General features: G+C 22.2%; 7 protein-coding genes across 7 annotated transcripts; 3 read left to right on the top strand and 4 right to left on the bottom strand.

Moving 5' to 3' along the window:
• Positions 1 to 1,203: 1,203 nt before the first annotated feature.
• T552_01095 (hypothetical protein) lies at positions 1,204 to 1,767 on the bottom strand. The gene is made up of 2 exons (XM_018369688.1): positions 1,518 to 1,767; positions 1,204 to 1,470 (listed from the first exon to the last, which is right to left on the bottom strand). The coding sequence occupies exons 1-2, from the start codon at positions 1,723 to 1,725 to the stop codon at positions 1,250 to 1,252; spliced, it is 429 nt and encodes a 142-aa protein (XP_018226879.1). The 5' UTR covers positions 1,726 to 1,767; the 3' UTR covers positions 1,204 to 1,249.
• Positions 1,768 to 4,037: 2,270 nt separating this feature from the next.
• Positions 4,038 to 5,852, bottom strand: T552_01094 (hypothetical protein). Its single transcript, XM_018369687.1, has 5 exons — positions 5,492 to 5,852; positions 4,981 to 5,449; positions 4,589 to 4,935; positions 4,390 to 4,544; positions 4,038 to 4,344 (listed from the first exon to the last, which is right to left on the bottom strand). Exons 1-5 carry the CDS (start codon positions 5,804 to 5,806, stop codon positions 4,077 to 4,079), a joined length of 1,554 nt encoding a protein of 517 aa, XP_018226878.1. The 5' UTR covers positions 5,807 to 5,852; the 3' UTR covers positions 4,038 to 4,076.
• Positions 5,853 to 6,091: 239 nt separating this feature from the next.
• Positions 6,092 to 7,264, bottom strand: T552_01093 (hypothetical protein). Its single transcript, XM_018369686.1, has 5 exons — positions 6,970 to 7,264; positions 6,846 to 6,925; positions 6,553 to 6,800; positions 6,371 to 6,507; positions 6,092 to 6,327 (listed from the first exon to the last, which is right to left on the bottom strand). The coding sequence occupies exons 1-5, from the start codon at positions 7,216 to 7,218 to the stop codon at positions 6,133 to 6,135; spliced, it is 909 nt and encodes a 302-aa protein (XP_018226877.1). The 5' UTR covers positions 7,219 to 7,264; the 3' UTR covers positions 6,092 to 6,132.
• A 99-nt stretch (positions 7,265 to 7,363) lies between these two features.
• On the top strand, positions 7,364 to 9,697 carry T552_01092 (hypothetical protein; the record flags this gene model as incomplete). Its single annotated transcript, XM_018369685.1, has 9 exons — positions 7,364 to 7,410; positions 7,462 to 7,730; positions 7,772 to 7,974; positions 8,022 to 8,079; positions 8,126 to 8,264; positions 8,311 to 8,485; positions 8,525 to 8,748; positions 8,789 to 9,128; positions 9,170 to 9,697. The coding sequence occupies 9 exons, from the start codon at positions 7,364 to 7,366 to the stop codon at positions 9,695 to 9,697; spliced, it is 1,983 nt and encodes a 660-aa protein (XP_018226876.1).
• A 79-nt stretch (positions 9,698 to 9,776) lies between these two features.
• T552_04100 (protein kish-A) lies at positions 9,777 to 10,086 on the bottom strand (the record flags this gene model as incomplete). Its single annotated transcript, XM_018372151.1, has 3 exons — positions 10,076 to 10,086; positions 9,916 to 10,025; positions 9,777 to 9,867 (listed from the first exon to the last, which is right to left on the bottom strand). Exons 1-3 carry the CDS (start codon positions 10,076 to 10,078, stop codon positions 9,777 to 9,779), a joined length of 204 nt encoding a protein of 67 aa, XP_018226875.1. The 5' UTR covers positions 10,079 to 10,086.
• Positions 10,087 to 10,122: 36 nt separating this feature from the next.
• T552_01091 (transcription initiation factor TFIID subunit 13) lies at positions 10,123 to 10,679 on the top strand. Its single transcript, XM_018369684.1, has 4 exons — positions 10,123 to 10,235; positions 10,283 to 10,380; positions 10,424 to 10,488; positions 10,530 to 10,679. Exons 1-4 carry the CDS (start codon positions 10,166 to 10,168, stop codon positions 10,537 to 10,539), a joined length of 243 nt encoding a protein of 80 aa, XP_018226874.1. The 5' UTR covers positions 10,123 to 10,165; the 3' UTR covers positions 10,540 to 10,679.
• A 1,131-nt stretch (positions 10,680 to 11,810) lies between these two features.
• Positions 11,811 to 12,568, top strand: T552_01090 (hypothetical protein). Its single transcript, XM_018369683.1, has 2 exons — positions 11,811 to 12,212; positions 12,260 to 12,568. The coding sequence occupies exons 1-2, from the start codon at positions 11,857 to 11,859 to the stop codon at positions 12,522 to 12,524; spliced, it is 621 nt and encodes a 206-aa protein (XP_018226873.1). The 5' UTR covers positions 11,811 to 11,856; the 3' UTR covers positions 12,525 to 12,568.
• Positions 12,569 to 12,741: the final 173 nt, after the last annotated feature.

Raw genomic sequence — 12,741 nt, 5'->3', positions numbered from 1 at the left:
ATAAAAACATATTATACATAAAATTTGCATTTAAAAATGCAAAAGATTTCATTCCAATAATAAATCAATGTCTTTTAGTAAAAAAATAAGAACATTAGCAAACCTATTTATAATTTACTAGATAATATAAAATATTAAAGAAAAGCATAATAAAAAACAATAATATTCTACAAAATCATCATTAAATATATAATCCTAAGAATTTTATAAAAAATATAATATTTTTTTTAAAAAAAAAACAAAATAAATCAATATCACATATATTTTTTAAATATTTAAAACATAAATTTATAAATAAAACTCCTAAAACTTATTAATATAAGTTTTAACTATCAAAACATTAAAATCACTACAACATTTTTCAAAGATCTATATCGTTTTTTATATTTTTTTCTATATTTTATGTTTTTAAAATCAAAAATTTCATTAATTGCAATTTGAATAATTCAACTGTGCACAAAGAATCGCAAATGAAGTCTACAAACGGAAGAATTTTACTTCTTCATTATATAAATCATACTTTAGGGAAAGGTAATATGATTTTACATTTATTTAATTTAACCAAAAAGTCCCCGGACATCACTCATTAGAGTTAAAACGGAAACGTTCCAACATAGGAATTTGGATGTCTCTCTATTATTAGTTCTAATATGTTTTTGTTTATCGTTTTTTTATGGTTTAAAAAATTAGAATTTAGGTTTATATACTATTTAGTTCATTTATTCTTAATGAAAGGGCAAAGATATGAGCCTTAGACTTATAGACTATAAACCAAAATCTTTTTTTTTGTAAAAACCATTAAAAAAATAACGAAATCAAGAAAAAAAACTAGAACTAATTTATATAGATGGTGAGTCATTTTTTGTCAAAGTAAATAGTTATGCGATTTTTTCCTTTATCATTTTGCAAAAGGATTTAACTTAATGGGGCTTACTCTTGATGCACAGTTAATATTACTATTTTGTGAAGCGTATAATATTAGTAAAAAATATTCATAATATTTATAATATATTTAAAGCTCAGCACAAAATATTTATAAAATAGTTAAATATGATGAACATATATAAAAGAGTCAAGCACATAGATTTAACACAGATATTCAATCTATGATGACTATTTGTTCTGATAATAAATCAAAAAAATGTTGCATTAAATAACAAATAAAAATATAAAATAAAAAATACAATAACAAAACCAATATCTTTCCAAAATAAGCATATTCCAGAAATAATGTACTTTAATATAGTTTTTAAGATATTTTTCTAGTTTTTGGATATGTTTCATAAGCATTTAAATGTCTAGTTGTTTTATCAAATAATTTTAATTTTCCAGAATTAACAGGCGTATCTTCATGAAAACATGTATGATTATTTGCATGCAAATTTTTATAATTTTCTGATCCTGATGAAGAATCAGTATCACTACTAGATGATTCATCATATTCTCGCGGCTTATGATAAATACAACAAACTATAATAAAATCAGATTTATACAAAATTCATAGATAGTATGGGAACTTTTAGATTTTTTTTTTCCCATTCCTTCATTGTCAATAGCTGTTTCATCAAATCTTACTCTTCTTTCAGAAGAGGCTCCTGTAAGTCGAATTATTCCTGTGACTTCATTATTTTGATCAGATGTAAATGATGATTGAAAAACTAAAGGATCAGTTATGGACTGAGAAACTTCAGATCTATTTCGAGAAAACAAGTTTTGTTGATGCATATCATTATTATAAATAACAATAAGACATTAAATTTACGTACGAAAATTATCATTAAGTTGCCAGGGAAACCATTTTAATCAAAATGTCAACTTTTAATAATTTTAAATGATCAGCATATTTAAACGAATTACTAGTAACAAAAATTTATTAAGTCATTCAATGTTAATTTATAATTTAATAGTATCAAAAGAATTATAATTTTTATATTAAATTATCATGTTTATAATTCTTTGTACATTTTAAGTAGCATGGATAGCTATAATATATAATATAAAACATTATAAAAATGACTACAGAATAAACAGTATTTTTCCTTGTTATTAAAATATATTTATATGCCCTTAGAAGTTGAAAAATTATTATTTCAACTGAGAAGTAAGAAATCATCAAGTTGTTACGACTTATAAATAATACTTTAAAAATGATTCAAAAATAAAAAACTATAAATGAAAAAAGTTATTAATTTAATCTATGAGAAATCCAAATTTTTTTTATGTATATCATATAAATATCAAAATTAAGTAAATTATAAATCAAATCTTATTTTTTCTCATAAATTTATATTATTTTTAATCTTGGACATTTTCTTTAGTTAATTTATTCACAGATATATGTATATATTATCCCGATATTTAAAACATTCATAATATTTCCCCTCTATATCCCAATTTATGTTATTATTTCTCAATATTTTTATATATTCATACATCTTTATATTTTAATAAAGTTATACATAAAATCCTATTTTATATAGAAATATTTTTTTAAAAAAATATTTGAATAAATATATTAACATATTATAAATACAAATATTTATACAACATCCCTAAACATAAGTTCTAAAGATGTTTCCTCATCTTTCTTATATAAACTATCTAAAATTTTGTTATCTTAAAAATATTATAAATATTCAAATATATTAAAAATTTTATTTTATAATAAATATTTATACTGTCTATTAAATTTTCTATATTTCTTTTTCTAAAAAATAAAAAACTTAATTATAATTATTAAAATACATAACGCTTTTTTAAAGATCTCAGTTATATTTCAAAATTCAATTTCACTGATAGTTTCATATATATAAAATAAAAAATTTAGCATATTTAAAATAATAAAATAATAATTTCAAACTCGTAATTTCCAACGTGATTTTCATTATCGTAGATTCAAAAAAAAAAATAAATTAAATTAAAAAATTAAACTTAGAAAAAGTTTTTTATTATAAACATTAAAATGAATACATTATCGAAAGATATTAAATTATTTTTTCTAATATATGAAGGCCTAAATAAAAGACTCATTTCAAATAAAAAATTAGCTTTAATTTTATTTTAGAATTATAAACTTTAATGAAGTTATTTAAAATTCTAAAGAACTCATTCTATAAAAAATATATTAATATTAAAATAAGACAATTAAAATTGAGTTTAAGTTTATATAAAAGAACTTGTTAATATAAATCTGAATGTACCTCAACGAGAAATGATAGCTAATATCTAAAGTTTCAGATCAATCCTAATACTATCCTAAAACCTTATTTTCTAATTCATTAAAAAACAATATTTTTATTAATATAAATATTAAAATAAATTAAATATAAAATTTTATATTACCAATATTCTAAAAAAATAGAATATAAAAATCTAAAATATTTAGGCAAAAATTATTTTTAAGTATTTAATAAATAATTAATATATAAACATTTCTTCTAAAATAGCTTTTAACTATGTAATCATCAAAAAATAATCATGATTTGGGAAATTTATTGTAATTGTTACTAACACTTATTTATATGTTTTTCATTTATCAAATATATTAAATCAGTCAATTATAAATCCTCACTTTTCTATGTCTACTTTTTTAATAAATCTTAATATTTATTTGAATCAAAACAAGTATAATTTTTCCAATACAATTGCTAAATACGCATTATTTTCAAAATTTATTTTTAACATTCTATATGTGAAAAAGTTTTTTAATTAAATTTCAGCTCAATTATAATATTCTTATACTAGAAAAATCAAAAATAATATTAAACTATAAAATAAATATTAAAAACATAAGTGTTAAGTATTTAACAAATTTGTAATCACCTAAAATTCTATTGTATTATCTAAAACATTAATAAAAAAAAAATTGTTACTAAAATTAAAAAATAACCTTAAACTTAGACAAATTGAAAATGTTTAAATCATGACTTAAGTATATAATTGATAAAATTACACTTAAATTATTTTCGAAATGTAATTAATTATAAAAAATAATTTTTATTTTTTTTTAGTAAATAATTATTAAAAAATAATAAAATCAGCAGTTATACCAAGACAATAATCACTATAACTAATTATTAACCAAAAATAAACAAATACCATTCATAAATATAAAGTGAAGCTACTATATAATAATATTTCCAAATGCAAAATAAATATTGTGCCAAAAAAGGATTCCAATAATTTCCAAAGACTTTTTTGGAATATAATTTATCCAAATCCTCCTGATAAATAACTCTTGCACAATACTTTCCAAGAATACTATAAGTACGTTTAGGTCCATAAGTAGTCCTAAGACTTTCATCAAGCGAACGAAGCAAATCATTAGTTTTAAAAAGTAAAAGCCTATTCTTTTTAGTTGTGTAATAACATTAAAATTTTTAATATTACATAATTCGTGGAACATCATTCAACAATTCTACTAACCGCATTATAAAACCCTGAGTTACAATGATTCGATTAAGATTATTTCCTTTTTTTTTAACTATTGATTTTTTTAATGATGCAAAATTTCGACCAGTAATTGCACTTGTAAACAAATGAAACTAGTCACTATTAATTAAAATAGATACATAAATATTTAATCTACTTTATCTTCACTAATTCCAGCAACTTCATATGAATATTGTTTCATATCCTTTTCATTCATATTTATAATCGAAAGCCAAAGTTTTGCATAAGATCTTTGAAGATCTAAAGGAATTTGTCTATATAATCCATGATCTAACAATACAATTTCAAAATTATATCTCAATTGAGATGTTTTAACTCGTGATCTAATAAGCAAATTTCCACCATGAGGATCACAATGTAAATATCCATCGTCGCCAAATATCATTTCATTAAATATATGCGATAACTCAGCACTAACTTCATTTCGAGATATATTATTTGCTAACATATAGTTATGATCGTCAATTCTCACACCCTTGATGTCTAAGTTGCCAAATTAAAAAATAATAATAACAAATAATTTCTTACATTCCATAATTAAAATCCTTTTTTCTGACCATATAATTTCTGGAATATAAACAGAAAATCTCTTTATTTTTTCAAAATGCCTCTTAATACGAATAGCATTTTCCGCTTCTTCTTTGAAATTAAGTTCATGTAGTAAAGAAAATTCCATTTCTTCACTTAACCAAGTTAAAGTAAATTCAGGAAAAAATCTTTTAATTGAACTAAGAATCTTTTTGGTTAAGAAAACATCAATAATCATAAAATTTCTTAAAGATGGATGTTGAACTTTTACTGCAACTTCACGACCAGTTTCTCTCATAATAGCTCGATGAACTTGAGCTAAACTAGCAACACCTACAGGCTTTTCATCAAAAAATGAAAAAAAATCCTCTAATGGCTTTCCGGTATCATCTAAAAACATTTTTTTAATATCATCTACTGAAGATGATGGACATTTGTCCTGTAAACAAACCATAGCAGATGTCCATTCCTAAAAAAATAAGTAAAAGAAAAAAACTAGAATCAAAAATACAGAAGGAATTAAATATGACATACTACTTAAATGCTGACCAAGCTTAATAAATATTCCACCATTCTTTTCTAAACAAGATAAAGTGCGTTTAGCACATCTTTTATGACATAAAGACATTGCATACATCCTCTCCTTCTCATTCAAATAATTGAAATTAATGGTTCGACGATAATCATTAAAACATAAAGCAGCTGTTGATATTAATCTAAGTGTTCTAATAGTTGCCAAACCAATATATCTAAAAGGACTTGTATCTACTGAAAATAGATATAAAGCAGAAATACTCATAACTGATAACCCAATTCCAAAAACCATCTTTGCACAACTAATTCTGATTCTTGCTTTTTGATCATTATAGATATTTTTACATTCGATCTTATAATTTCTACTACAAATCACAGAAAAAATTCTAAATTTAACAGGTTTACATTTTAAAAAAGAGAACCCAAATACTTTAATACCAGAATATATCATTTAAATAAATCAACATATAGATCATATATACATACAAAAAAATGTAAATTAAATATAATTTTAACATTTAAAAATCGATAATTTAATTCTTGTTTACCAAAAAATTATATAAAATAAAATATTAATACTATAACTCTAAAGATAAACACAAATCATAAATGCATATTCTAAACTAAAGCAACTAAACGATTTGCTATATCTAATTGTATATGAATAATATTTGCTAAACAAACAAGCATAAGAATATCTTGTAAATGATTATTAAACATTTTTTCGACATCAAGGATATCTATATTAGGAGAAACATTCACATTGTCCATTAAAAAACGAATAACCGCAGGATTAGACCGAATTTTCCCATCCTACATAAATTTTTTAAAAAAAAAATATTTTTTTAAACCTTACCATAGCATTTTCAACATATTTCTTAACTTTTTTTAAAATACATAAAATTTTCTCAATGGACTGTTCCAAATTATCCATATCAGCTAGAATACTTGTTTTTCTGCTTTCCTCATTCTTAGCTTTTAAAATTGAATCAACTTTTTGAATATTAGGAAATATTTATAATAAAGATAATTTCATACATCCATTTCTTTCAAAACCATAATATCTTATTTCATGTGGTATAGGTAAAAATAAACAACTATCAACTGTTCTTTCGGATGTTACACCAACAGCTGATGAAATATACGTTTTGCAATTTATTCCAGCCTTAAAATCAAATGATACAGTTAAATGAACTGCAGGAAATGGATATGTACCATCAGAAGATGAAGAATAAAAATTCTGTATAAGTGCGCTAAACGTATTAAGCTGTGATAAAGTAGCAAACCTATAATTATCAATATAAAATAAAATTGTCTAAAAAAATTTAAACCAGCCAACGACTACTTCGTGAGGATTAGTTTTACGATGTAATTCATACATGGTTTTGTGATATTCCATATCTACTTCTACCTGCCTAAAATCGGAAACTAGATACTATAAACAGTTTCACAAACCTGATCCTGATTTTCATTATGAGGAACAACAAAACAGTTACGAATTTCTATTTCAAAACCATCTTCAGATCTAATCCCTAAAAGCGTACCAATAACTCTATCCTGTCCATGATTCCTCCGAAGGGAATGATCAAGAATCAAAAATAAGACAATAGGATCTACTACAACATTTACTGTATTAAAAATTGGTGAAATATATGAACCAGTCAATTTTTCAGGATACAACAATATACCCATTTCTGATACCATTATAATAAAAGCCTTAGCTAAAAAGTACAAAAATTAAACAGAATTAAGTACTAAATATTATAAAATACTTTTTCCAAAATTAAAAAAAAAAACTTACGATCTTAAAAAATATAAGAAATAATTCAAAAAAAATGTACTCATCAAAATGAAAACCAGTAAAAAAATTAAAATTGCAAATATAGCGAGAAAAAGGTGGGTATTTCTAAAAGATTATTTATGAATGGAATTTTTTTAACAACAAAGACATACTCATAAAAATGAAAAATCACAAAATTTAGAACATATAAAAGCTAAAAAAGAAATCAAAACAAAAAACGATTCTACTATTTTTCAAACTGTTGAAATTGCAGAATTGCAAAAACCTAAAAAGCAGAAACAAAAAAGTACAAAAAAAACAGGAAACTTAAAGATATATGAAAACATAACAGAAAAAAATAAAAATGTAGAATTAAATAACGAAATTACATCATGTTCTGATTCAGAAAACTATAATTTTAATAATAAGGAAAATAGTATGTATAATGTTTAAACTATATTTAAGTTAATTATATAGATATTGATCCATTCTATCATCATTATCAATTTCCAGATGAAATTAAATTAAAATCATTTATAAAAAAAGCAAATGAAAATAAATGGATAACAAAAAAAATAAAGATAGCAGAGTTTGGAGAATTAATCCAATATAAGCTTTCAGAAACAAGTAATTTTGGAATCGAACTTAAAATTATAAATTCGAACTTTAGTAACTTGAAGGTTTGACTATTTAAAATAATAGAAAAAATCTCACATAAAAAATATAGCTAAAAAAGAAATTGAGAGAATCATTTTTTAAACATCAAACAATATATTATTCATTAAGTAATTAGAAGAAAATTGAAAATAAATGATTAAAGTTATTTTATAGATTCCTTAACCAATATACAACACATTTTGGCAGCTCCAATATTTTCATACCAAGATTTCTTATTTACTTATTTAAATTATAATAACAAAAAAGAAGTAAGGGCATTATACATCTTACATCTTCTAAACCACATATATAAGTATATTTATCATTTAAATATATATATCCTAAAGCAAAGTTTTCAGAACCAGGCATTATATATTAAGAAATAATGAAAAAATACAACGCTTTCAAAACTCCCAAATAGAATATAGAGATCAAGGATTTACAAGACCTAAAATTTTAATTTTACTTTCAACGAAAAACTCATGTCTTGAAGTTGTACAAACTATTATTGATATATCTGGAACAGAACAACAAGTTGTAAAAAAATCATCACATTAATTCTAACTGAAATAGGAAAACAGAAAGCGTTTCATTAACGAGTATTCTATAGAAATAGACAATATAAATATGTCTAAACCAGCTGATTACAAAAATTTATTTATTGGAAATACCGATGATATGTTTCGAATAGGAATAAAAGTTACTAGAAAAACATTAAAAATTTTCTCAAATTTCTATAATTCAGATATAATTTTAGCCAGCCCACTAGGATTAAGATTGTTAATAGATGAAAAAGGGTAAAGAATATACAATTTTTTAATATATATTTTACTTTAGTAGCAAAAAAAAAAACAGAGATTATTTGTCATCAATTGAAATAACGATTATTGATAATGCAAATGCTTTGCAAATGCAAAACTGGGAACACGTTTCATACATTTTTGATAATTTAAATTTATTACCCAACGAAATTCATGAATGTGATTTTAGTAGAGTTAGAAATTGGTATCTGGATGAAAATTCTCGATTCTTACGTCAAACACTTATTTTTTCAGAATATATGACTCCTGAAATAAACTCATTATTTATGAATTTTCTTTTTAATATTAGTGGAAAAAATAAAATTAAACAAGTTTATAAAGGATCTATCGAAGATGTAAAGTACAAAATACAACAGGTATGAAATATAATTCTATAAGAAAAGTATTAAAAACAAAGATATTTTTACGATTACATCCATCTGATCCATCAGCTGATCCAGATATAAAATTCTTATATTTCAAAACATCAATATTACCAAACATCATACGATCAAAAGAAAATGGATTTATTGTTTTTATACCTTCTTACTTTGATTTTATCAGGATAAGAAATTACTTAAGTAAAGAAGAAACATCTTTTACTTTTATATCTGAATATTCTTCCAATTCCGATGTATCAAAAGCAAGATCATATTTTAATACAAGAAATAAAAAGATTTTATTATATACGGAACGTGCACATTATTATAGGAGATATAATATAAAAGGTGCAAATACTATCATATTTTATTCATTACCAGAAAATCCTTTATTTTATCCAGAATTAATCAGATTTATGAATGATACAAATGAAAACAGGAACTACAATAAACAAAGCAAAGCATTATTTTCAAAATGGGATGCTTTGAAATTAGAAAGAATTGTTGGATCAAAAAGACTTAGTCTGATGTGTCATGGAACTAATGATATATTTGAATTCCTATAAAAATAGCATTTTCAATTTTATTACTAAATGCATATTGATAACTATTAGACATTTAGTTATAATTTAACTTTTTAATTAATTAATATACAGCCATTAAGATACAACATATTGAAACATATGGGCTTAGTCTTTCACCTATTCTTGCAGCTTTCCAAAAAACTGAAAATGCCCTATTAAATAAAATGAGAGATAGCAGCAACAAAAATAATTAAAATCACCCATTTTTATTCCTATCCATAAGTGCAGGTGCTTGAGCACGAATATAAGTACAAGTACAAATTAATAAGAGAATAACAAGAAGTAAACTCTGGAAATTAAAAAGAGCAGACTTCAATTACATTTGTTAATAAATATTTGTAATAAAATCATTGAATTTACCATTATATGTACTAAAATAATTTTCAAAACTTCAAAAAATTTCAACGTTAAATAATAAAAACATTCATGAAAATTAAACTTTTAATTTAAATGGCATCTAATCAAGATTCATTTACAAAAGGAAAAACGATAAAAAGACAACACCTTTTTATAAAAGATTGTAAATTCTTCTTATTATTACAAATATTACAAATTAACATTGCTAAGTAAAATCTCTTATGTATGCCTTTGGTGATGATAAACAACCTGCACTTGATTCAGTAAGAATACTTGAGGATATTGTTATAGACTATATAAATGAAATGGTACTAAAAGATAAATACAATAGTTTTATTTTATCTATTTTAGTGTTTGGAAGCAGCTCGTATTGCTGGTACTAGAAACAAATTAAAAGTAGACGACTTTAAAGTCGAGTATCTTATTACATTATTTTTTCTATTTCTAATTTAAATAGTTTGTTTTAAGAAATGATCCTCGTAAACTAGGTCGTGTGGAAGAACTTCTAACTTTACAAAGAGTAATTGCAGAAGCACGAAAACAATTTGATGACAAGGATTAAACAATTTCAAAAAAACGAATAAACTATGGGGAACTATATATTGATATTTAATTATCATATGAATATAAATCATATTATAAATTTTTTCCTATATCAATATTATTTTTAATCTTATGAAATTTTAAGGTATATTTCTTTTCAAAATTTGTTTTTATCATATTAATTTGTTTAGAATTTAACAGTCATATTTCATTAACTATTATTGCCCCCATTATTCTATTTTTAAGTAGTTCATCAATTATAATTTTCTGAAATTATAATAATACTTAACTTTTTTAAAAATACTAATATAACCACTAATAAAAATATATTACAAATTCTTTAAAAAAATTAATATTAATATTTATTTAAAATAAAATAATATATTACATTCTTTAACTAATTGTAATGAACAATAATAATTGTATTGTTATAAGATTCATAAAATTTACTAATAATCCATAAATATAGAACAACCTAAATTATTTTATGAAATACTTAATTACAGCTTTCAAAAAAAATAAATAATTTTTAATCTTTTAAAATTATCTGAAAATGTATTAGGTATTATCAAGAAATTATTATCATAATCTTTTTTAACATTATGTAATAACTTAATTATTTATTGGATTTAAAATAGTTGTATTTCCAAAATATAGTTCAATAAAAGACAATAATATTTTACATAATTTTTCAGATATCCACAATTTTTTTAACAAAAAAATTTACAAAAAATCATTCTAATGTTGTATTCGTTATAAATTTTAAAATTAATTCATAAATATATAGCTCTAAATAAAAATGATGTATTAATAAAAAATAACTTTTAAAATACATTGCAATCAAAATAATTTACAAAAAAATATTTAAAAATTCTAACAATTTACTATAAATATAATTTCATAATTATTTAAGAATTTCAAAATATTATCATTTTCCTAATTTTTTTGTTTCTAAAATATAAATAACTAAATTCACTAGATTTAACATTAATTATAAATATACAAAATCGACTGTTTCTATAAAAAATAAACCCAATAATCTAAAATAGAAAAGTTTACTATAAATATTATAAAAGATACTGTATATATTAGAGAAATATGTTCATAATGTAAAACTTTAATCATTAATCTTTCAATTATATAGAAAAATTGCATTTCAAAAACAAATGAATTAAAATTTACGATCATACAATAAACGATAAATCATTTAAATATTGTAAAAAAACAAAAATGCAAATGAGATGCCAATAAATTTAAGACCACTTCAAATTCATATATTGGTTTCTAAGCTTTTAGAAATAAATTACATAAAAAGGGAACCAAAATGGTTTAGACCAGTTATAGAAGCACCGCCGAGCTTTAATTTATTACGAAGATTACCACCACAATTTCTTAGAGTAAAAAAATCGTTAAAACCAAAGCTTCTACAGCCACAAAATATTGAATATCCAGAAGATCAACTCAGAAAAAGATTTTTTAAGGACCATCCATGGGAATTAGCTAGACCAAGAAGTCTAATAGAATATAATGAAAAAGATACAGAACATTATAACTGGAGCCAGCTTCATCAGAAGGCAAAACCTCTAGATGGAGAAAGGTAATTATAAATATAAAAATTTTAAAAATTTATATTTTATCATTTAGTGTTGTACAAAGACAATTTTGGTTAATGACATATGCAAAACCCAAACGAACAAAAGAAAATGCATATACAGAAGCACTTTCAGAATTTTATGTTGCAAGGGCACAAGAACAAATATTACAGATAGTTTCGGAAGATGAAGCCAAAATGCATGGCGCAAAATTTGATAAATCTCATATTGAAATTGGTATAATATTAGAGCAAAATATACTTGAAAACTGGAGAAAAAAAGCAGCATTACAGTCATATCTTCAAAAAAAAAAATAAAACCATATAAACACTTAAAGTAATATAAATAAAAGATATTCTAAAATTTATTTTAATCATTATATATAATTATATATTATAAAAAAAATTATATATATCATACACATATATGATATATATTTTTGTATTATATTATATTTCAGCTTTCATAATAGTACATAATTTGTATTTTATAAAAAAATTAAAAAATCACCAGATTATCGATAAAAGTTGATTT

Source organism: Pneumocystis carinii (assembly GCF_001477545.1).
Source record: "Pneumocystis carinii B80 chromosome Unknown supercont1.4, whole genome shotgun sequence".
Taxonomy (NCBI): Eukaryota; Fungi; Ascomycota; class Pneumocystomycetes; order Pneumocystales; family Pneumocystaceae; genus Pneumocystis; species Pneumocystis carinii.
This window is presented reverse-complemented; position numbering and strand designations above follow the sequence as displayed.